This window comes from Trachypithecus francoisi, unplaced genomic scaffold (genome assembly GCF_009764315.1).
Source record: "Trachypithecus francoisi isolate TF-2019V2 unplaced genomic scaffold, Tfra_2.0 Lachesis_group17, whole genome shotgun sequence".
Taxonomy (NCBI): Eukaryota; Metazoa; Chordata; class Mammalia; order Primates; family Cercopithecidae; genus Trachypithecus; species Trachypithecus francoisi.
In genome coordinates, this window is record NW_022681462.1 from 82,936,499 (window position 1) to 82,962,494 (window position 25,996).

At 40.7% G+C, this 25,996-nt stretch overlaps 1 protein-coding gene across 29 annotated transcripts in view; it reads left to right on the plus strand.

Moving 5' to 3' along the window:
- DTNB (dystrobrevin beta) overlaps positions 1-25,996 on the plus strand; it is a 309,281-nt gene that overhangs the window by 234,203 nt on the left and 49,082 nt on the right. For all 29 annotated transcript variants that reach the window (XR_004428453.1, XR_004428456.1, XR_004428457.1 and 26 more), the window contains 3 exons: positions 204-291; positions 20,774-20,859; positions 21,755-21,868. Coding sequence is in view for 24 of the 29 variants with exons in the window: in XM_033176347.1 (XP_033032238.1) it covers positions 204-291; positions 20,774-20,859; positions 21,755-21,868 (288 nt within the window). In the remaining 5 variants the exon portion in view is untranslated. The remainder of the gene's footprint in view (positions 1-203; positions 292-20,773; positions 20,860-21,754; positions 21,869-25,996) is intronic.

Sequence of the window (25,996 nt, forward strand, 5' to 3'; positions counted from 1 at the left end):
TGCTGCCAATGAGGAATGATAAATGTGGCCTCCTCGTTTCTCTAAATCCCCTTTTTTCTCAGAAGGCCATTAGTATCTATGACCCAGGCCTCTAGTTCTTTTATTACCATTCTTTTATGAGCTTTTCTTCCATCTGTTCTAAGAATGGAACAAGAATAAGGGATGTTTAATAGACACCTGTTGCATTTTTATTTCATTGGCAGTGTTCTGGACAGTCCTAGCCGACTGGATGAGGAACACCGTCTTATAGCTCGATATGCTGCCCGGCTGGCTGCAGAAGCAGGAAACGTGGTAAGTTAATGGAGGATCCCAGGAGAGTAGCAGAAATTAGCATTACTTTAATATACAAATGGAAAGGGAATAATAGACATGAAATTTAGGAGAACAGGTACCTCAGGGACAAAAGGAAGGGGAGTGTTTAGGGAGGAGATTGAAGGGGCCCTTAATTTTATCTAAATGTTCTCTTTATTTGAAAAATGAACCCATGCCTGTAATCCCAGCACTTTGGGAGGCCAAGGTGGGCGGATCATGAGGTCAGGAGATCGAGACCATCCTGGCTAACACAGTGAAACACCATCTCTACTAAAAAAAATACAAAAAAAATTAGTTGGGCGTGGTGGCAGGGACCTGTAGTCACAGCTTACTTGGGAGGCTGAGGCAGGAATGGCTTGAACCCAGGAGGCGGAGCTTGCAGTGAGCCGAGATCACGCCACTGCACTCCAGCCTGGGTGACAGAGCAAGACTCCGTCTCAAAAAAAAAAAAAAAAAGAATCAAGAAGAGAAAGTCAAAGAGCCAGAATTTCATTCTTTTAAGATATCAATAAAATTAATAAATGCAGCAATACTCATCAAGTAAACAGGATAAAACACAAATTACTAATATCAGGAATGGAAAAAGAAACATTGCTGTAGATCCCACAGACATTAAAAGAATGATAAGGGAATATTATGAACAACTTTTTCCCAGTAAGATTAACAACCTAGATAAAATAGACAAATTCCTTGAAAGACGCAAATTAATAAAACTGACACAGGAACAAATAAAAAAATCAAATTTTCCTGTCAGTTAAAGAAGTTGAATTCATAATTAACTTCCCACAAAGAAAACCCCAAGCTTGGCCAGGCACAGTGGCTCACGCCTGTAATCCCAGCACTTTGAGAGGTCACGGCGGGTGGATCACGAGGTCAGGAGTTCAAGACCATCCTGGCTAACAAGGTGAAACCCCGTCTCTACTAAAAAATACAAAAAAAAAAAAACTAGCCGGGCGAGGTGGCGGGCGCCTGTAGTCCCAGCTACACGGGAGGCTGAGGCAGGAGAATAGCGTGAACCCGGGAGGCGGAGCTTGCAGTGAGCTGAGATCCGGGCACTGCACTCCAGCCTGTGCCACAGAGCGAGACTCCGTCTCAAAAACAAAAAACAAAACAAAACAAAAAAACAAAAACAAAAATTAGCTGGGCGTGGTGGCAGGCTCCTATAATCCCAGCTACTCGGGCGGCTGAGGCATGAGAATCACTTGAACCCAAGAGGTGGAGGTTGCAGTGAGCCGAGATGGAGCTACTGTACTTGGACAGAGCGAGACTCAGTCTCAAAAAAAAAAAAAGAAAACCCCAAGCTCAGATACTTAAGGAAGAAATAGTGTCAATTTGATACAAACTCTTTCAGAAAATAGAGCAAGAAGGAACACTTTATAAGTCATTTTATGAGGCCACTGTAACCTGATAAAAAAACAATACAGGGGCATTACAGGTAAAGAAAATTGCTGGCCAAATTCTCTCATGAACTAGATACAAAAATCCTTAACAAAATATTAGCAAATTGAATGTAGCAATATATAAAAAGGATGATACTCCATGATAAAGTGAGATTTATCCTAGAAATGCAAATGTATTTAATATATAAAAATCAATGTAATTCACCACATTAACAGTTAAAAGATAAAAATTATAAGATCATTCAATAGATGTAGAAAAAGCATTTGAAAAAATACAGCACTCATTTATGATAAAACTTTTCCACATGCTAAGAATAGACGGAAACTTCCTCACCCTGATAAAGAACACCTACAAAAACCTGCAGTTAAGATCACACTTACAGTTTAAATTTTGAAATATTTCCCCCTAATATTGGGAACAATTCAGAGATATCCACTTTTACCACCTCTATTCTAAATTATACTGGAGGACCTAATTAATGCAACATGACAAGAAGAAAGGGGTATAAATATTGGAAAGACAGAAGTAAAACAGTCTTTATTTGAAGATGACATGATTATGCATATGAAGTCCTAAGAAGTCTAAAAAAACACTAGTAGAACAGGTAAGTAAATTTTATAGTATTGCTACAAGATGTCAAGTGTATATCCCAGTACCTTGGGAGGCTGAGGTGGGCAGATCGCTTGAGCTCAGGAGTTTGAGACCACCCTTTGGCAGCATAGCGAAACCCTGTCTCTATAAAAAATATATATATATATACACATACAAAAATTAACTGGACATGGTGGCATGCACCTGTAGTCCCAGATGCTGGGAAGGCTGAGATGGGAAGATGAGTTGAGCCTGGGGAGGTCAAGGCTGCAGTGAGCCATGATTGTTCCACTACACTTCAGCCTGGGCAACAGAGCAAGACCCTGTCTCACAAAAAGAAAACTACTATTTACTGTAGCATTAAAAATACTAAATACTTATGGATAAATTTAATGAAAAGATGTTCAAGACTGAAAACTATAAAACATTGCTAAAAGAAATTAAAGAAAACCTAAATAAATGAAGAGGTATGCCATATTTATGGATTAAAAGATTAATATTGTTAGGATGGCAGCTTTTCCTAAATTGATCTGTAGATTTAATACCAATTCAAATCTCAGCAGGCTTTTTTATAGAAATTAGCAAACTGTTTTTAAGATATATTTGGAGAACCAAAGAACCTAGAATAACCATAACAGTCTTGAAAAAGAACAACAAAGTTGGCAGTCTTAATCCTACTTGACATTAAGACTTACTATAAAGCTATAGTAATCAAGAAAGTAAGATATTGTCAAAAGGATGAACAAATAAAGGAATAGAATAGAGTATCCATAAAAGAGACTCATGTGTAAGGTCAGATGACTTTGAGCAAAGGTAAGAAGCAAATCTGTCAGAAAAGGAAACTTTCTATTTGTAACAAATGCTGTTGGAACAACTGAGTATCTACATAGGGAAGAAAAGAATCTTAACCCCCGCCTCACTCCATACAAAGAAATCAATTTGAAGTGTATCATAAACTTAAAAGCTAAAATCATAAAGCTACTAGATGTATAGGAAAATAATTCTTCATTCTCTTATGAAGAAGAATAAAAATGTATTAGAGTTTATAGGAATCACAAACCATTTTAAAAATTGATAAATTAGACCTTACCAAATATAAAATCTTTTGCTCATTAAAAGATACTATTAAGAAAGAGACAAGCCACTATCTGAAAGAAAATATTTGCAAAACATGTCTGCCAGAGGACAGAATATATAAAGAATTCCTGCACCTCAGCAATAAAAAGACAACCCTTTTTTTTTAAAACGAGCAAAAGACTTCAACAGATATTCCACAAAGAAGATATACCAATGGCCAATAAGCACATGAAAATGTGCTTGATATCATTAATCATCAGGAAAATGCCAATGATACCACGATATACCCACCAGAATGGCTACAGTGAAAAAGTTGGATGATACCAAATGTTGGAGAGGATGTAGAGCAACCAGAAATCTCACTCACCCTGTTGTTGGCCGTTCTATAAAATGATACAGCTACTTTGGAAAACTATTTGGCAGTTTCTTAAAGAAGCAAGCATTTATACTATGACCCAGCAATTCTACTTTTTTTTTTTTTTTTTTTGCAATTCTACTCTTAGATATTTATCCAAGAGAAATGAAAACATTTTCACAAAAAGCTTTGTACAAGAATGTTCATAGCAGTTCAATTCATAATAGCTGGAATAGCCAACGTAGTTATCAACAGAATAGATAAACAAAATGTGTTATATTCATACAATAGAATTTTCTCAACACAAAAAGGAATAACATTGATATATGCAACGACATGGGTGAATATCAGAAATATTGTGAGTAATAAAAGAAGCCAGACAAAAAAAGTACATACTGTTTTTTTCTATTTATGTGAGATTCTAGAATAGGCAAAACTAACTTATCCATTACTGTAAGTTAATCATCAACCCCTAATCGTAATCAGATAAGGGGTTGTTTCTGGAAATGGAAATATTGAAGGAAGATGAAGAAACTTTCTGGATTGATAGAAATATTTCACATTTCAATAGAGATGGGGGTTGCAGGAGTATACATTTGTCACAATGGATTAAATGAAATACTTTTTTTTTTTTTCCTTGAGAGAGAATCTCGCTCTGTCACCCAGGCTGGAGTGCAGTGGTGCAATCTCAGCTCACTGCAAGCTCCACCTCCTGGGTTCACGCCATTCTTCTGCCTCAGCCTCCCGAGTAGCTGGGACTCCAGGCACCGGCCACCACGCCAGGCTAATTTTTGTATTTTTAGTAGAGACGAGGTTTCACTGTGTTAGCCAGGATGGTCTCGATCTTCCTGACCTTGTCACCCGCCCACCTCAGCCTCCCAAAGTGCTGGGGTTACAGGCGTGAGCCACTGCGCCCATCAATGGAATGCTTAAGATCTAAGTATTATATCTCAATTAAAACAAAAAGGAACCAAGAATGTTGAATATGTAAGGATTTGCTTGAAATAGGAAGTGGCTCCCCAGGGATTTGCAGTGTGTTTCCTGCAATTTTGAAATATTCATAATACACTGTTTTCTCTTTTCCTTCTCCTTTTTCAATTATTTACTTTCTTTGAGGAGTTATGTTCACATTAATATTCACCCACCCCCAACCAGCCACACACACTCATTTTATTCATTCAGCAAATACTTCTTTTGTTGCTGTACTGTGCCAAATTGGATACTATGGTGGACAAATGATTCCTGCCCTCATGGAACTAACAGTGCAGTGACAGAGAGAAACATTAAATAAATAATCACACTACTAGACCTAACTACAAGTTACTATGTGCAGTGGAGGAAAAATGCAGGGAGCTGTGGAAGTGTAGAGCAGGTGCCTCATCTGTTCTGGAGAGTAAGGGATAGCTTCTGTGAGAAGGTGTTACTTGAACTGGGATCTGAAAATACGTGGAATAGAATTCAATTTCCTGGGAATTGAAAAGTAACTGAAAACCAAAGCAGGCCAAGAGCTACTGTTACTGTCACTGCTACTGCCACCCCTGCCCTGTGCTTGGATGTCAGTTGTCAGGAGCTTCTCTGGGCAAAACCTCGGTTATGTACAAAATGAAGAGTTGGAAATGAAGCTCTCACATTAAGGTAGGCCCCTTGAAGCATTATACCCTTGGTGAATATGTTGTATAAAAGATAACTAGGCCAGGCACAGTGGCTCACTCCTGTAATCCCAGCACTTTGAGAGGCCGAGGCGGGTGGATCACCTGAGGTCAGGAGTTCAAGACCAGCCTGGCCAACATGGTGAAACCCTGTCTCTACTAAAAATACAAAGAAAATTAACCAGTTGTGGCACACGCCTGTAATTCCAGCTTCCTGGGAAACTGAGGCAGGAGAATCACTTGAACCCAGGAGGTGGAGGTTGCAGTGAGCTGAGTTCGCACCACTATACTCCAGCCTGGGCATCGGAGTAAGACTCGGTCTCGAAAAAAAAAAAGATAACTAGCTGCCAGTACACAGGAAAAGAAAGCTTATAGGTCTCCTGTTGCAGTGGAAGAAGTCGTCTCCCCTGGAAATTCAAAACCTTAGGCCTACTTATACTTATGTTGGGTGCATTTACATTACGTTATAGTTTGAGAAACACCAAGGTGAAATTTTAACATTAAAACTAACCCCAAGGCACCTGGTAGAAGCAAAGTATAAATTTCTGCTTAAATTCTCAATTGACACCTAACAGTGCTCTCACTGAAAAAGTCCAACTAAACTTGAACCCCTATGCTGACTTTGCAGAATTAGACCCTCAATGGCTTTAGATATTAGAGTTATTGGCTATAAAATAGCTACATTTAACATTTCTTTTTTTTTTTTTCTTTTTTTTGAGACGGAGTCTTGCTCTGTCGCCCAGGCTGGAGTGCAGTGGCCGGATCTCAGCTCACTGCAAGCTCTGCCTCCCGGGTTTACGCCATTCTCCCGCCTCAGCCTCCCGAGTAGCTGGGACTACAGGCGCCCACCACCTCGCCCAGCTATTTTTTTGTATTTTTTAGTAGAGACGGGGTTTCACCGTGTTCGCCACAATGGTCTCGATCTCCTGACCTCGTGATCCACCTGTCTCGGCCTCCCAAAGTGCTGGGATTACAGGCTTGAGCCACCGCGCCTGGCCCATTTAAGATTTCTAAAGATCTAAAAGAAGGAATTAAAAACATGACAAACTCACGCCTGTAATCCCAGCACTTTGGGAGGCCGAGGCGGGCAGATTGTAAGGTCAGGAGATCAAGACCATCCTGGCTAACACGGTGAAACTCCGTCTCTACTAAAAATACAAAAAATTAGCTGGGCATCGTGGCAGGCGCCTGTAGTCCAGCTACTCAGGAGGCTGAGGCAGGAGAATGGTGTGAACCTGGGAGGCAGAGCTTGCAATGAGCCGAGATGGCGCCACTGCACTCCAGCCTGGGCGGCAGAGCGAGACTCTGTCTCAAAAAAAAAAAAAAAAAAAAAAAGAAATTACAGATTTTTAAAACAAAAGTTACTGCAATTTAAGACTTGGTGGATGGGTTAAATGTCACATTAGACACATGAATAGAGAATTAGTGAACGAGAAAATATATTTAAGAAAATTTTCCAAAACACAACACAGAAAGATGAAAAATTGGAAACAAGGTCTTCAGACATGGGAGATAGAGAACGAACAGTCATGTAATTGGAATTCCAAAAAAGAAAATAGAATCAGGGTTAAAAAATTCTTGAAAAATTAGTGGCTTAAGTTTCCAAAATGTATTCAAGACATTCATTCTCAGATGAATATATTGCAATGAGTCCCCAAATAGATAAATAAAAATAATTCTACAACTAGACGTATCATAGTGAAACTACAGAATACAAAGAGAATCCTCAGAAAGCAACCACATAAGATGTTACATTATCTACAAAGGATTCACTACTAGATTTCTCTCCAGAAACAATACAACAATTTCTTTATAAAGGAAAAAAAAATCTTTAAAAACAAAGCCAGATACAGTGGTTCACACCTGTAGTCCCAACACTTTGGGAGGCCAAGGTGGGAGGATTGCTTGAGCCCGAGAGTTCAAGCTCAGCCTCAGCAACATAGTGAGCCCTCATCTCTACTAAAAGGTGAAAAGTAAAAAAAAAAAAAAAAAAGCCAGGTGTGGTGGCATGTGCCTGTAGTCACAGCCACCTGGGAGGCTGACGTGGGAGGATTGCTTAAGCCCAGAAGTTCAAGGTTGCAGTGAGCTATGATCACGTCACTACACTCCAGGCTGGGCAATACAGCAAGACCCTGTCTCAAAAATAAATAAATAAAACAGCTGGTTATATCCAATATTACCAGTGTTTGTGAAAAAACTTTAAGAATTTTCCTTATAAAAAAGACAGTTGAGGCCGGGCGCGGTGGCTCAAGCCTGTAATCCCAGCACTTTGGGAGGCCGAGGCGGGCGGATCACGAGGTCAGGAGATCGAGACCATCCTGGCTAACACTGTGAAACCCCGTCTCTACCAAAAAAATACAAAAAACTAGCCGGGCGAGGTGGCGGGCGCCTGTAGTCCCAGCTACTCGGAGGCTGAGGCAGGAGAATGGCGGTAAACCCGGGAGGCGGAGCTTGCAGTGAGCTGAGATCCGGCCACTGCACTCCAGCCCGGGCGACAGAGCGAGACTCCGTCTCAAAAAAAAAAAAAAAAAAAAGACAGTTGAATAATATACCAAAAGGAACTAGATGAACTGTCAAAAGGGGAAATAAAGATCCTTTCTCACAAAGACAGAGAAAGGTCACAGTAAGATTCATCCTAAAAGAATAATACTAATAGCTAGTGTTTATTGAATATTTACTGTGTGCCAGTCATTCTAAGTGCTTTGCATGTATTAGCTATTTATTATTCAAAATATTCTTGTTGAGGAAACTAAGCCTCAGAGAGATTAAAAAAAAAAAAACTACCCAGGATCACATGGTGTGCTAAGTGGCCAAACTGGGACAGGGATACTGTCCTGTCTCCTAACTACTAAGATTTAACTACCGGAGGTTATAATTTGGGAGATAAGGTATTAAACCTAGATGCGAAGAGTGAGATGGAAGGAGGAATGAACTGAAGCCAAAACAACAGAGTGTCCGAGCATTAACCAGGTAAAGAGAATGAAGTGTATGCCCAGCAGGGTATTTCAGCATATGTAAAGGCCCTGAGGCTAGAGGTTGCATGACCTGAGAGTTGGCATTGTGGCTAGAATGCAGAGAACAACGCTGGAATGAAGTCAGGCAGGCCAGCTCATGCAGGACCGTGTTAAACAAACCGGTACATCCATTTTGGAAATGTGTACCAATTTATGTTTACTTCTTCACAGGGAAATAAAGTTACAAAAGCTACAAATGGGAATTCTTGCTTTGTTTCTCCCCCAAAAAGTAACTTATCCCTTTGGGTTTGTTTAGATTTCAAAATCCTTTCCTTGAAAATCTAATGTCAGCTCACGTATTTGACTCTAACATTACAACTCTAAAGGTTAGTTAGTGAAATGGAACAGAATAGAAGAAAAAGCCTGAGAAACAGAAAAGTGCTATTTGATTAGTTAAACCTTAGACATGCCCTCAGTCAGTCACAACTGCTCTAGGTATTTTAGAAATTAAAATGTATAAATAAATGTGTTGAGATGGGCCATGCTATGGTTAGATTTTAAAAATTAAGTATATTTAATGCCGTTACATAGTCTTACTGAGTTTACATAGTACTTTAAAAATGTTGTAAATAAAAGCCCCAAAGCCATTTGACCTTGAAAAGATTTCAGCACTCCCTTACTGCAAGCAAGATAAGTCTCTTTACTCCTGATAGTTTCTGATGCCAGTTCTTTAATTCTTCTGAAAATGATCATTGTTAGAATGAACACTGATATGGTTGGGCGCTTTCATCTTCAGTTTATTTTGCAGAGTGTAGTTATCTGATAACTCTTGGGCCTCAGGAAGGATTCTTCTTGACTAGAGTTCTGTTATACAGAAACTCCTAATCCTCTAATCTCACACTGATACAAGTGCTTTGCATAAAGTGGGTGTAGTGCTCAAAAGAATTTATTTATAACCTGCTAGATAGGCTTTGTATTGATTTTTTTCAAAGACCTTCTTCTACATTGTTAAATCATTTGAGCAGCCAGCAGTGCGCCCTGTAGCGTGCTTCAGCATCCGTACCATAACCTCTCCCTAGATGGGGAATGGGGCTGCAGAAACCTCTTCAGGCCAGCCTTCAGAGAAAGATATTTCACCTTGATTATATTAGCCAGGAGAGGGAATTTGTTTTCCTGAAGTGCCTACATTTCTTTTTTCTTTTTCTTTTTTTTTTTTTTGAGATGCAGTCTTCCTCTGTCACCCTGTCACCCAGGCTGGAGTGCAGTGGCACGATCTTGGCTCACTGCAACCTCTGCCTCCCGGGTTCAAGAGATTCTCCTGCCTCAGCCTCCTGAGTAGCTGGAATTACAGGTGCCTACCACAACACCTGGCTAATTTTTTTGTATTTTTTTTTAATAGAGAAAGGGTTTCACCATGTTGGCCAGGCTGGTCTTGAACTCCTGACCTCAGGTGATCCACCCGCCTCAGCCTTCCAGAGTGCTGGGATTACAGGTGTGAGCTACCGCGCCCTGCCCTAAATTCCTTTTTTAAAAACAAAACTATAATGTGTGGTAAATTGTAGTCGTAATAGCAGATTCTTAAAGTGTCATCACAAACGTCACCAAGATGTAATCAGATGTTTTGTTTACCTTTAAGGGTTTTTTTTCCTTTATAAAAAAATTTAAAACTCATTATGGAAAACTTGGAAGACAGGTGAAAGAAAGGGGAAACCATCACCCATTGTCATGCTACCTCACACTTAAACGTTTCTGAGCAGCTTTCTTTCAGATCCCAGGCTGCACAGCCCCGTCACCTTGTCGGCTGCTCCAGGCGTGCAGCATTCAGAAATATCCTCGCGGCCTATTGTAATTAAAGATCGACAGTCTCCTATGATGTTTCGCACACATTTAATGGCTCCAAACCTCCCTACATATTGTAATCATGTATGAAGTATTTTAAAAATATATAGATCCTTGGCTTTGCCTCAGACCTTCTGAATCAGAATCTCTGGATTTAGGGCCCATCAATTTTTACTGAAAAAAAGAAAACTCCCAGCCTTGTGATTTACGGTGAGCTTGGGAATCACTGCCTTCAACAGCAGGTTGGATTTTTGAGAGAGAGGATGACAACCCACAGCCCTCTGGGCAGTCTAGGGCAGCCTGGGTGATGGGCAGGCTGCCCCTGGAATATAAAGAAAGCCTAGTTGATACCAGGCACATCTCTTTGGAACTCATCCTGCCACATTCATACAGACAGGAGTCTCTGGTCTCTTTAGGAGGCTCCAGAAATGCATGCTACTGGATTACCATTTGCTGATGTGTCGGCATCCCTTAGTTTTATAACATTTGCCCAGTTTGACTCAAAGGGGTCTTATTTATTATCCTGTATTTTTCAGATGTGTCTCATCTCATTAAGATGATGGAGCTCTGTGAGTCCACCTGAACCTGAGAGAATGCTCCTGTGACAGGAAGTTGGAGGCACCTTGTCCTTCCCAGGACTTAAGGGACCTCAACATCTTATTCACATGTAATAGTAAATGGATCCCACTCTGGAGCCTTCATTCTCAAATACAGAGCTTTAACTTTTATAATATGGTCCTCTCATCCCTAACTTTTTTGCCTTTCATTGCTCTGGCCTTAACGCCTCCATCCACTCAACCTAACAGTCGCATTTATTGTTAGGTCTTTATTGTTTAATTGTTAGATGATCTCTCACCACCTTTTGTCTCCTAAAGTCATTGAGCTTATACGTCTGTGGCATTTGAGAAGTCTTTTTCCTCCAGATGTTACCCTGCCTGACTGCTTTGACTTAATAACAGAATGAGAAATAACAGCTACCATTTTGAGAGCCATCTGTATTTATAAGCTGTGCTGGATATTTTAGAACTGTTACCTCTGGTTCTAACTGCAGCTCTGAAGGTTAGTTGATTCCTAATGTGATTTTACAAAAAAGGAAACCGAGACAGAGCAAGGTTACATCATCTTGCTCAAGGTTCCTCAGCTAGACTTGAGATTCAAATACAAGGTTATGTAACTTTAGTTGTGGTACCCTTTAAATACCCTTCTGAGATCACTTTCCATGCTTACAGTCAGATATACACTACCAATGTTTTTTACTTAACGTATAACCAATGTTTTTGGTATTTGGTGCTAAGTAAATTGATTGTTTCTTAAAACAACAAAAATCTGCAGGAGATGTTCTACGATGACCCAGTTCTGTCCGTTTTGACAAGAACTCTGATTCTTAGAACAGTGCATCGACGTTGGATGCACATTGAAATCACCTGAGAAGTTTTTGAAACTACTGCTGCCTGAGTCCACTTCCAGAAATCGATTTAGTTGGTCTTGGATGAGACAGCCTGAGCACTGGGGGTTTAAAAATCCCTCTAGGTGAATGGAGTGTGTGGCCAAGTTTGATAACCACTGACCAAGAGAAACATTTCTGGACTAGGGATAAACCAGAGTTACCTGGCATGTTAGATGTGACCCTTGGTTGAAACTATTAGTTTTAGATAGAGGGCACAAGACAAATAATTTTAGTTTCTCTGTTAATCTATCAGATTCCTCTCTGTAATCTGCCTCTTGGCAAAGGACCTGTACTTTTACTCTTTCAGGCCATGTTTTGCCCTTTATTAGGGCCCTCATTAGCTCACCTTGAACTAGAAAAGACTAGATGTTGAGACTTTAGGCGAGCTTGCCAAATACAAGCCAATTTTCTGGGCTTATTAAAAGTTCAAAAATCTGAACCCTGAAGTTTTCTTGATTTTTGAAACCTGTTTGGTCTGGAGTAAGTTAAGAGGAAAAAAAAAAATCTGTTTAGGGAAAAGTTGAAAAAGTGCATGTCATCATCTTCCTAGCCAGAATGCAGATTAAATACCATCTCTGTCCTAACTTTCTAGGAAACCTTATTTTCATTTCACAACTTAGGAATGCCTATGATGCCTGAGTGTCTTTGAAAAAAATATTTCTGGTTCTTCCTTGGGATTCAGGTTTCTCTGATTGAAAACAACTCTGGCTTTGAATTTGATACAGGTTTGGAACTTTTCAGTTTGTAAGTTTTTGTTAAGACCCTGTTAAGTGTTTTGTTTATTACTTCAGAGGTGATCAGGAAACTTCTTGAAAGAGCAAATTCTACTTAATGACATGAGACCTCCATGAAGGAACTTATTAGATACACCCTGATTCTCCACTGCCCTAACACGCGATACTGAGTTGCTAATGCCCACATTCAGCACCAGAGGAAATGCATGAATCACATGACATCACCTCATTAAAGCTGTCAGCATAACTTGACCAAACAAGTTATATAACAACCATGAAGCCACTGGTACAGGATAATATTCAGAATGTGACATGTAAAAATTGCAATGAGTAAAATATATTTTGTATGTTGTTGAACAAAAGAAAATTGAAAGAAAGCAATCCAAGGGCCTAGAAGCAAGTGATTATCTCCAATACCTGTGAGTAAGGCTATTTTAACTGCCACTGGTGAATTGTAGGACAGCCCTTGAATCCATTCCTAGGGTTGTTCTGAGCTCCTTGGGAAATGGCCCCAACTGGGTTTTTGGAGTGAACCTGGTTCAATACAGATTGCCTCAGGGTGTTCACTGAAAGTTTAGGCTTGCTCTGGACTCCCAGAAAACGTTCAAAGAATCGGGTTGTTACACAGGTGGTTTCATTTTAAGGATGAAAGGAATAGGTTTGGGGAAGTAAATCACTGAGTTGAAGCTTCAGAGATGTCCTTCCACATGAACCAGGAACCATTCAGGATCCAGGAATCAGTTTATTTGCCTTGAGGTCTTCTGGATTGAAACAAAGAGAGGGGAAAGGTAGGCCTGTAGGTGAATGACATGGTGGCCAGTAGAAGTCCTGTTACCTGTACTAGAGGTTGGTCAGCAATCAAAAGCTGGCTTAAAATATTTCTGGAGATGTCTGCTGACGTCTGTAGGGGTGAATTGTTTTCAAGAATTTGCATTAAAATACTTCAGAGAGAAATAAAATATGGGATAAAGCAAATGTGTCAAAATTTTTTTTTTTTTTTTTTTTTTTGAGGCGGAGTCTCGCTCTGTCACCCGGACTGGAGTGCAGTGGCCGGATCTCAGCTCACTGCAAGCTCCGCCTCCCAGGTTTACGCCATTCTCCTGCCTCAGCCTCCTGAGGAGCTGGGACTACAGGCGCCCGCCACCTCGCCCGGCTAGTTTTTGTATTTTTTTTAGTAGAGACGGGGTTTCACCGTATTAGCCAGGATGGTCTCGATCTCCTGACCTCGTGATCTGTCCGTCTTGGCCTCCCAAAGTGCTGGGATTACAGGCTTGAGCCACCGCGCCCGGCCAAATGTGTCAAAAATTTTTATAACTGTTTAACCTAGTTTGAGTATATGGAAATACATTATTTTCTCTCCTTTTGCGTATGTTAAAAATAATCTTACTACATTTTTACGTAAGTTAAAATAGGGAACCATAAAAATGATAACTGTATATTTTAACATTTCTCTGTATGTCCTCATGTATATTTGGATGTAGGACCAAGCCCATTCATTGAGTGTAGATCCTCTGAAGCTCCAGATTGTCTCCTTTGCATAAAATGTTCTCACATGTTGCAAGTTCAGCTTCCTTTTTCAGTTCTTTACAATGAAATGAGAACTTAATAACTCTTACGATGCAAGAGTACGAAATTTCTCTTTATAATTTTTCCAAATCTTTACAGCTGTCTTACCTTCAGCTAAGTCAGTGCCATTTTATTCTAGAAGCTTATCTCTATGGAGTCTCCAACTCATTCAACTTGGTTTTCCTAGAAATAGAAACCCTCTTTTCATCCTCATATCTCATTGGTTTATTTGTTATTTAATTAGATGACATAATTGCAAGTGCATTTGTTCCAGTGAGGAACAGATGAGTTTTGTTAAGCATGCAAACTGTGTTTTCCACAGGAAGTCGAGACCCTTCCAGTATACCTGCTATGCTCACTAAGTAGAGATCAGTTAAGAGGCCTTCAGCTTTAGCTTTTTTTCTGGGCATCTTTTGCTCTAGATACTACAACCCCCAAGTTTCTTACTGGACTGGGTACTTCCTTGAGTTTTAGTGGTGTAAACATAATGCTTTAACTACCAAGATTCTAGAATTTTATTAAACCCCAGAACCATATGTCCTCCTTATGAGTAAGCTTTGCAGTGTTTATCTTCAGTTACTTAGAGTTCTGCCTTTGCTACTTGCTAGATTTATACATAAGAGGTGTATAATAAGTTTATTAGATACAATTTTATTTTGTGTTATGATTATCAGCATTTGTAGAGCATTGTGCTGCCTCCTACATTATATCATTAAATCCTGTCCACATCACTTTCACTAAATATTCCCATTTTACAGACAAGAAAATAAAGGTATAGTAAAATAACTCAATGTTGCACAGCCAGAAAGTAGCAAACTAGGATTACTAATTCATCTCCCTACTTTCATTCCTCTCCTACTACACTAAATTCTCCACCAAGTAGCCAAAGCAATGTTTATTTTTTAAACTTTATTTTAAAAGTTTTAGATTTACAGAAAAATTTTGAAGATAGTACAGAGACTTCCCTATAATCTATACCCAGTTTCCCGTATTATTATTATTCTGAGACAGGGTCTCGCTCTGTCACCCAGGCTGGAGTGCAGTGGTGTGATCTCAGCTCACTGCAGCCTCGACCTCCCAGGCTTAAGCAATCCTCCCACCTCAGCCCCCTAGGAGCTGGGACTACAGGCACACACCACCAAGCCTGGTTAATTTTTTTGTATTTTTTGTTGAGTAGGGGTTTTGCCGTGTTGCCTAGGCTGGTCTCGAACTTCTGGTCTCAAATGACCTCCCACCTCTGTCTCCCAGAGTGCTGGGATTACAGGAGTGAGTGACCCAGCCAAGTTTCCCCTATTATTAACATCTTAAATTAGTATGGTACATTCATTGCAATTAATGAAGCAATATTGATACGTTATTATTAACTAAAGTCCGTACTTTATTCATATTTTCTTAGTTTTTACCTAATGTCCTTCTTCTGCTCTATCCAGGATACATTACATTTAGTTGTCATGTCATCTTAGGCTCCTCTTAGCTGTAACAGTTTCTCTGACTTTCCTTGTTTTTGATGACAATTTTTAGGAGTACTAGTCAGATATAGACTGTCTAATAATTGTAATTTGTCTAATGTTTATCTCTTGATTAGAACTGGGGTTATGAGTTTGGAGAAGGAAAAGGTAAAGTGACATTTTCATCATGGCATATCAAGAGGTACCTGCTATCAACATGAGTTGTCACTGTTGATGTTGAGCTTGATCACCTGGCCATGGCAGTGTTTGTCAGGTTTCTTCAACATAAAGTTATTCCTTTTCCTTTCCACACAGACTCTTGGGAAGGAAGTCACTATGCACAGGCTTCACTTAAGGAATGGGGAGTTAGGCTTCACCTCCTTGAGGGCAGAGTATGTCCATACCTTATTTGGAATTCTTCCGTATGGGAAATTTGTCTGTTCTTCCCTATGTATTAAATTACTCAGCCACTTACTTATATAAATGTAGAACAGTGTTTTTAACACATATAGTCAAATTTCATATTCCCCTGCCCAGAATCCTACAGTGGCTTCATACCACATTCAGAATGAAATGGAAACTCCTCTCCATGGCTTAGAGGCCCTGTATGGTCTAGACCAAGCTTGTCTAACCCATGGCCTGTGGGCTGCATGCAGCCCAGAATGGCTTTGAATGTGGCCCGACAAAAATACATACATTTCTTAAAACATTATGGGATTTTTTTATGATTTTTTTTTTTTTTTTTTTAGCTCATCAGCTATCATTAGTTTTTTTGTATGTGACCCAAGACACAGTTCTTCCAGTGTGGCCCAGGGAAGCCAAAAGATGGGATACCCCTGGTCTAGACCCTTCATCTCACAGTGCCTCACTCTCACCACAGCTTCCCCACTCCGTCAGCACTGACCTGAACACCCCAAGCCCGAGCAGCTGCAGGGCCTTGCGTTTGCCCTTCTTTCTGCCCAGCAGGCCCTTCCTTCAGACCTTCACCTGGTTGGTTTCCTCACTTCATTGAGTCTCTGAGAGCCCTTTCATCACCACCTCATTTAAAAAGAATTTTCTGTCCCGGTTCAGTTTCCTTACTTTGCATTTCTTTATTGCATTATCCCTACTGATGTCTATATTTATTTTTTGGGTTTCTTATTTTTCTGCCAGTGTAATCCGAGCTCCATGGGGGTGGGGCTATTCACCAGAACATCCTTAACTGGTAGAGCAGTGCCTGGCACATAGTAGGAGCTCAGGAAGTATCTGTTAAATAAATGTATGAACTACTTATTTTTTTGAAGAAATCATTTTCATGTCTCTCTGGCCAAAGTGTCCTATGTTGTTATGAAATAATTCCCGTCTTTTTCCCTTCAGTGTCATGAAGGCATTTTAGAAAGAGAGACTTGGCTTTTTTTTTCTTCTTCTTCTTCTTCATGAGCACTGTGGTGTTTAAGATTGTAAATAAAGTCTGAGTGCAGTAACTCACACCTGTAACCCCAGCACTCGGGAAGGCTGAGGTGAGCAGATCACTTGAGGTCAAAAGTTCGAGACCAGCCTGGCCAACATAGTGAAACCCTGTCCCTACTTAAAATACAAAAATTAGCCGGGCATGGTGGCACGTGCCAGTAATCCCAGCTACTCTGGAGGCTGAGGCGGGAAAATCACTTGAACCCAGGAGGCAGAGGCTGCAGTGAACCTAGATCATGCCACTGCACTCCAGCTTGCGTGACACAGTGAGATTCTAGCTCAAAAAAAAAAAAAAAAAATTGTACATAGATAAAAGTTCTAAGTTTCTGTTATTTAATGTATACTTGACTGTATTTAAAGTTTGATTGAGTGAGATATGCCATCACTGGACACTCACCACTGAGGAGTCCAACCTGCTATGTGCAGGTGGAGGTGCACAACAGTGCCGGGACACCAGCTGCCCCTGGGGGGAACTGCTGCCTCAGGATTGGAACCTTCCTCCACCCCTACTTCCTTATATTTGCATTACAGTGCTTCTTGGAGCCAACCAGTCTTACCTGATTAGGAATCTCTATTGATAATGACTTGATTCCTGTATTAACCTACTCTATGGAAGATCCCTTGGCTTTGCAGTCACTCAAAACCAGAAAGCTTCTCTAGATACTTCCAGAGAAATGCCACAGGGCTTCTTTTCATCATCATATGAAGCAGATTTCTTTCGGAACTTACCTCCATCATTTTCCTTAGTCTCACTCTATTAAACAACTGTTACTTTTAGCTCCAGTTTTCAGGAATTGCAAAGCTGTTCTTCGCAGCCAGGCTCAGTCTCAAGCAAGGTATTTTTCTGAGACTCAACTCAGGCTTTCACAAGACTGACTACAATATAGAAAATTTACTCAGTAGGCTGCCAGTCCCTGCTTCTCTGGAGGAAGAAAACTCATCTTGGTTTTTTGTTTTTTTTTTTTTTTCTTTAAAAAGAAAAATACTTGGTAATTTGGTAAAAAGCCTCCTACCCAGATTGGCTATGCTGTTTTGCCCTTGTTTATTTAGAAGATGCCACATGGAAAGATTTACTAAATCTTCGAGCTCTAGACAGGAGACAAGGTCTTCATGGTAGAACATGTTTCAGGCAGAGCCAAGAGTATACAGAGTGAAGCAGGGTCATCATGGAGCCCTCAGTGAGAGCTGCATTTCTGGTTAATCAATAAAAGGGAGCCACCACCTAGTCATCCCTTTTCCCTGTTCATGTTCATTGGCTACCATATTATTTCCCCCCCTCCCCCAGATGGAGTCTTGCTGTGTCACCCAAGCTGGAGTGTGGTGGCACAATCTCAGCTCACTGCAACCACCACCTCCCAGGTTCAGGTAATTCTCCTGCCTCAGCCTCCCAAGTAGCTGAGATTACAGGTGCCCGCCACCACACCCGGCTAATTTTTGTATTTTTAGTAGAGATGAGGTTTCACCATGTTGGTCAGGCTGATCTTGAACTCCTGACCTCGTGATCCTCCTGCCTCGGCTTCCCAAAGTGCTGGATTACAAGCATGAGCCACCACCCCCGGCCTGGCTACCATATTATTAAAGGAGTTAACAAGGGTCCGAAATATCGATGGATATGCACATCACAACCACATAATTTCTCCACAAAAGATATACAAATGGCCAGTAAGCACATGAAAGTACACTCAACATACCAGTCACTGGGGAAATACAAATTGCCTTACAGTGAGATACCACTTCACACCCATTAGGATGATGTGGAAAAAATAGAACCTTGATACGTTGCTGGCAGTAATGTAAAATAATGCAGCCACTTTGGAAAACAGTTGGGCAGTTTCTCAAAAGGCAGTTACCATATGACCCAGTAATTCCATTCCTAGGTACATACCCAAGAGAAATAATAACATATCTCAACATACATGCTCAAAGCAGCACTATTCAAAACAGCTAAAAGGTGCTAACAACCCAAACGTTCATCATCTGATGAATGGGTAAACAAAATGTGGTATATCCATATAATGGAATATTATTCAGCTGTAAAAGGGAATGAAGTACTGATAATGTGCTACAACATGGGTGAACCTTAAAAACATTTTGCTAAGTGAAGGAAGATAGACGTAAAAGGTCAATATTGTATGGCTCCATTTATGTGAAATATCCAGGATAGGCAAATCCATAGAGACGGATAATGGAGGTGGGGACGAGGGAAGAGGGATGGGGAGTGACTGCTTATGGATATGCTGTTTCTTTTTGGGGTGGTGAAAATATTCTGGAATTAGATAGTGGTGATGGCTTCACAATCTCATAAATGCATTAAAAACTACCGAATTGGGCCAACCGTGGTGGCTCACACCTGTAATCCCAGGACTTTGGGAGGCTGAGGTGGGTGGATTATTTGAGGTCAGGAGTTTGAGACCAGCCTGGCCAATGTGGTGAAACGCTGTCTCTACTAAAAATCCAAAAAAATCAGCTGAGCATGGTGGTACACACATGTAGTCCCAGCTACTCAGGAGGCTGAGGCAGGAGAATTGCTTGAACTTGGGAGGCAGGGGTTGCAGTGAACTAAGATCACACCATTTCACTCCAGCCTGGTGACAGAGTGAGACTCTGTCTCAAAGAAAAAAGTTACTGAATTATATGCTTTTAAAAAGTGGATTTTATGGTAGGAAAATTATACATTAATTTTTTAAAAACTCACTATTTGGAACTTGAAACCCACTAGGATGGTTAAAAGAAAAAAGTAATAAGAAAATAAAAATAAAATAAAAAGTAAGTAAATAAAACAACAGGTGTTGGTGAGGATGTAGAGAAATTGGAAATCTCATTTATTAATGCAATTGTAAAATGGTACAGCCACTTTGTTTTTTTTTTTTTTTTTTTTTTTTTTGAGGCGGAGTTTCGCTCTGTCGCCCGGACTGGAGTGCAGTGGCCAGATCTCAGCTCACTGCAAGCTCCGCCTCCCGGGTTTCCGCCATTCTCCTGCCTCAGCCTCCCGAGTAGCTGGGACTACAGGCGCCCGCCACCTCGCCAGGCTAGTTTTTGTATTTTTTTAGTAGAGACGGGGTTTCACCGTATTAGCCAGGATGGTCTCGATCTCCTGACCTCGTGATCCGCCCGTCTCGGCCTCCCAAAGTGCTGGGATTACAGGCTTGAGCCACCGCGCCCGGCCGGTACAGCCACTTTGAAAAGCAGTTTGGGAGTTCCTCAGATGTTAATTATGGTTATCATCTAATTCAGCAATTTTACTCCTAGATGTTTACCCAAGAGAAATGAAAATAGACAAATACTTGTGAATGAAAGTTCATAGCAGCTTCATTTGTAATAACCAAAAGCTGGAAACAATAGAATACTACACAGCAATAAAAAAGAAGGAACTACTAGGCCAGGCACGGTGGCGTGTGCCTTTAGTCCCATCTACTCAGAGGCCAAGGTGAGAGCCCAGGAGTTCTCGACTGCAGTGAGCTGTGATCATGCCACTGCATCCTGCATACCAGCCTGGGTGACAGAGCAAGACCTTATCTCAAAAAAAAAAAAAAAAAAAAAAAGGAACTACTAGTTCATGGAAAAACATGAATTAACCCCAAAAACATTATGCTAAGTGGAAGCCAGAAACCAAAGACTATGTGTTTATATGAATTTTCTAGAAAAGGCAGAACTATAGACAGAAAGCAGATGCATGGCTGCCTGAGGTTGGGGGTGGGAGTGGCAACTGGTGACAAACTTGCATGAGGGAATTTTTTGCGGTGATGGAAAATATTCTAAAACTGGACTGTGATGATTGGTTGCACAACTGTTTACATTTGCTAAGACTCATTGAATTGTGCACTTAAAACGGGTGGATTTATGATATGTAAATTATATGTCAAAAATCTGTTTTTTAAAAATCAGTCAATCTAGAACTCTGGGTATATTTGGATCAGAAAAAAAAACTTTCTCCCCACTTCCCCACTTTAGACTCGTCCTCCCACTGACTTGAGCTTTAACTTTGATGCCAACAAACAACAAAGACAGCTTATTGCAGAACTGGAAAACAAAAACAGGTAAGAACGTGGAGGCTGAGCCCACTTCCAAAGTCCAGGATTATCTGATTATCATTTTCCTTGGATACTAGGTGGCTTTTGACTGCCAAGGAAGACCTTGCCTTGGTGAACCTAGGCTAGCTCAAGTCCAGGGAATGCCCTGGGCACTGATTTGTGTCTGCTCTGGTAGTCCACAGCTCTGCCCACCTGCCCTCGGGGCATTCTTTTTAGCAGGGCCTTCTCCTACCCTCCGTGTGACCCCCTCTCACAATTGCATTTTCCACTCTGCTTCCTAGCAGCATTTTGCTGTATCTAGTCATCTTGTCCTGACCCATTATGCTATGTAGGACTGTCTGGTCTCTCCTTAAAAAAAAAAAAGAAAAGAAAAGAAAAGAAAAGCCATTTAAAGGCACAGAGAGCAGACAGCACACCATTGTGTACTGAAAGGTAGAAGCCAGGACGAGGAGACCTGACCTAAGGTAACAGGCGTAGGTGCCAGCAACACAGCTGTCCACTGGGGCATCAGGGACGGGGGGCAGGAAGGGGCAGGTAAGGATTAAGGGAAGTCAGCACAGGACCTGCATTAGGAGGTTGCAAGGAGTTCCCTTTTCCTCCTCCCTGAGTGGAACAGAGTAAATAAAGTATTCTGGCTGTAATTTTCCTTTCATGGAGATTTTTTAGGTCCTTGAGAAGAGTATTTTTATGACTTTTTCCACCACAAAGGATTGCTTTGTTGAGGAAATGTCAGGTGAAGCAGTATTGAGAAGGTGTCCATTTCACCTCTTGGCCATTTGGAAGCAATCAGAACAAGATTGGTAGAGGAGGCGCTGCTAGAGTGGAAAACTTGTAATAGGGAAAGAGGGGGCGTGAGTGAGAAGCACTGTGCAGCCCCTTTCCATTCACACGTCCTCTCCAGAGAGATCCTGCAGGAGATTCAGCGTCTCCGCCTGGAACACGAGCAGGCCTCCCAGCCCACCCCTGAGAAGGCACAGCAGAACCCCACGCTGCTGGCAGAGCTGCGGCTGCTGAGGTGAGTAGGGACTCTCGACCACTTCCCACATGTAATCTACTATGGATGGAACTTATCTGAGGAAACCAAAGGAGTGGGGAAGAATCTGTTGTTCAGTATAAACAATCCTGTGAGAGCAAACCACTGCAGAGTTTACCCATTCTGTTACTGCTTCAGATGTCTGGGTTCCATTAGAAATCACTCTACGAATGTCAGCCATTATCACAGAACTTAGTAAATACCAGTCTCCCAGCTCCGGGACCAGCGGGGCAGTGTTTATACTTCTGTGATTGCTTTAAGAAGACCACTGTGCTGCAGTCCCTCTTCTTATCTTGCTAATTTGTCTGACTTCAGAGACAGTTGGCGGGAAGAATGCTTTGCCTTTCCTGTGAGTATATTTTCCTGGCTCTTTACAGTCAGTGCAGGGCTCTGCCAAAGGAGAAGGATGCTTCCTGTGCATGTATGTCTCTGAGACATGAAACCCTTGCACCATGGCTTCTAAACGAAGTGTCTCAAGAATCAGGAGACTAAGGACGTAGAATGAGAATGGGATTAGAGAGCAGTGTTACCACCATGTTTGACGCTGTTTTGGAGGGAATGGGGAAGTCTTCACAGAAATGATCTGATTATTAGGGTCTTATTGCCTATGAGCCTTAGGAAGGGGTGTGTGTGTGTGTGCGCGCGCGCGTGTGTGTGCACGCACATGCGTACACACTCTTCTGTAAGTTAAGACATTATGGAAACTACATTTAGTGACTTGATTCTTACCAGATCTCTAGATTTTCAAATAGTGGGTTCCTTCTGTTTAGGTTGATTTTTAATTTGCTATTATCTGGGATTCTGTGTAGCCTCTTGTTTCTTTTCCCAGAGAATGGAGATTATTGTTTTCTGTAGATAGTCTACTGTTTAGATTTAGATCATCAATAAAAGTTGTCATAGTAGAGTCATAAAGAATTTAAAATGGTGCAGGTGAAAAAAATCATTAGATGTATAGAGATTTTCATTCTCCTAAAAATTTATTTTAGTTTTCTCATGTAGTTAGGCTGAGACTTGGGTGTCTCTGTGGTTCACTGCTGCATGTCTGAGCATAGTGCAGCTGGTGTCGTACTAGGGAGGATGGGAGCACAAATGCTGCTGACTTGGGCAGACTGTAAGTCTAGGCTCTTGGCATAAGATGCACCTGTTGTCTAGTGCCTGGTTTTATATCTAGAAAAGCAAAAAGGCCTGTCATCCTGAGTCTAACTGTTGCTGAAACTGGGATTGCTGAAAATGCTCAGTTAAGCTGGAAGGATCTGAAAAATATCTTAGATGTCGTAGCAGGGCTAAGTCCAGGAATGTCACATAGGATAGCAAGAAGCAGGAATGTAATCAGACCAACGACGGTCTGAAGGTGGAGAAATCAGAAAGTATTTAACCTCAAAAGCAGTTCCTATATCACTGAAGAAAGGACGGACTATTTTAAAGTGTGCTGGGACAGTTGTTTATGCCTATGTACAAAACATGTTGGTCTTCTACCCCACACTAATTATAAAAACCGACACCAGATGGATTTGACATGAATACAGAACTTTAAAACTTCTAGAAGATTCGGGAGGCTGAGGCAGGAGAATTGCTTGAACCTGGGAGGCGGAAGTTGCGGTGAGCTGAGATTGCGCCATTGCACTCCAGCCTGGGCAACAAGAGCGAAACTCTGTCTCAAAAAAAAAAAAAAAAAAAAAAAATTCTAGAAGAAAAGTAGGAGAATGTCTTCAGGATTTTGGAATAGAAAGTAATATCTTCGAATTACCATGAAAGAAGAAGTTGGTAAATCCACTTACATTAATATTAAGAACTTTTGCTTATCAAAAGACACATAAAGGGCTGGATTCACTTGTAGGTATCTGACATCTGTCTGCTTTTGATCAGAATGTATGAGGCCTGGGACTGCCAGTACCCAGCTAGTATAATAAAACAAGGTGGACAACTTCACCCATAGGGTGAGTGGCTATGAGCCTTGACCACCAGGGTTGCCTTTTCTTCCTTTATTATTATTTTTAATGGTATGTTGCTTACAATAAAATGTATGACAAATGTGTGTGTGACAAACGTATATGAAGCATAATAGTCAAATGAATACTTATGAACCCACATCCTATTTGAGAACTCATGTATGACTAAAACAATGTCATCCATAGAAGTACCTCTCCCTTACCCCATTTCCTTGCCTCCACCTTCCGCACTGGGTGAACCCCTATCCAGAATTTGGTTTATCATTACCTTGTGTTTAAAACAGTTTTATCGCATTATCACTATCCTATGTAATAAACTGTTTAGTTTTGCCTTTTGTTTTCTGAGCTTAATAGAAATATTATACTAATATGGTGGGGATAGTCCCAGAGGACTTCCCTGTCCACCCCCTACCCCCACCGTATTAGCCTTTAGGATCATTCCATGTGGTTGGATGTAGCTGTAGCTCATTCATTTCCACCTTATATCATAATTGGTCACACACAGTACAGATAAAGAATATCACATCCAGGCTCAGGAGTTCAGGGAAGGAAGTCTTCCTAGAACATTGAATGAGTAGATCCTTCTTCTCGAGAGTCTACTGCGCTGGAAGTTTAGGGAGTATGAAGACTAGAAGACAATGAGTCCTTCCTAAAAACTTATAATCTGGTTTTGGAACAAAACATAAAATAATCTGGTAGTCAGTTAAATAATATTGTGCAATGTCAATAAACAGTATGGATAAGAAATCTGTGCAGAGAAATATATATATAATATAATGTATATATACACACAAGATATTTTACATATATAATACCTATATAATATAGGTATTATATCTATATTCATTGTCTACCACCTTTGTGTGTCTAATTTTCCTCTGGAAGCATTCGGACCCATGGAAGTGGTAGAAGTTGAGCTAGACCATGAAAAGTAGATAATGATTTGGATGGAGTGTAGGACAAAACATTTCAGATTGGAAGTGTGCTTGGGGTTCAGCATGATTCCCCCAAATAATTATGGCACATTTCAGAAAAGGGAAAGAGTCTTGGAACTAAAAATTTCTTTTCAATCATGCATTACATCAATCTTTAGAGTGCCAGTGATAGGAGATACAATTTGCCAGGCAATTGAGATCAGATTCTAGAAAGTCTCAATTGTTAGGTCATTGGAGACCCTTGGAGAGTTTCAAATCATGATTTTGGTAAGTTCGGTAGATGTTAATCAGGTGATACTGGATGCCTGATATTTTCTTCATCCTTCAATACATGCAGAGATGAGTAAGGCCCATCCCTGACCTCAAGGATTTTGCATCATGGTAGGAATGGCAGTGAGTAAAGTAAATTAAGTACCACTGAGGAACACTAATTACTGTAGTGCTTAATCAAGCAGTCCCTGCTGCAGTGATCAGGAGCAGCTTCCTGACAGTGATGTTGGGTAAGACATTAAGGAATGAATAAGATTTGGAAGGTGAGTTATGTAATTATGGAGCCCACTTAGGAAAAGTGAACCATAAGCTGGAGGTCCAGACACAAAGGGCATAAAATAGGAGGTGAGGTGCTAAGGATAGGAATGTAGATGGGATCTAGAGCTGCACTCTCCAATAGAAATGCAGGCCACATATGTAATTAAAAATTTTCTAACAGCCTCATTGAAAAACCAAAAAGTAATAGGTGTCATTAATTTTAATACTATATTTTACTTAACCTGATATTTTCAAAATATTATCCTTTCAACGTGTAATCAGTATTAAAACATGATCAAGATATTTTGCTTTTTTCTGCACTAAGTCTTTGAATTCCAGTGTGTATGTTACAATTGCTGAGCATCTCAATTCGGACTAGCCGTGTTTCAGGGGCTCAGTAGTCAGGCATGGCTAGTGGCTATTGTGACAGACAGCATAGGTCTAGATTGTGCAGGCAAGGGCCAGTGATGCTAGAAATTCTGTTGCGATCATTATGGGATGATGAAATGAACATAGCTTTGCTTTGAGCAGCAGTTTAAAGTTCATAGAACACCCTCATGTTTATTACCTTATATGATCCTCAGAATATTGTTGCTGTTACTAGTCCCCTTTTAGAGGAGAGAAAACTGAGGCTAAGTGACTTGTCTAAGATTGCATATTTGCTAAATACTGGGGCTGATACTCAAGTTTGAGGCTGT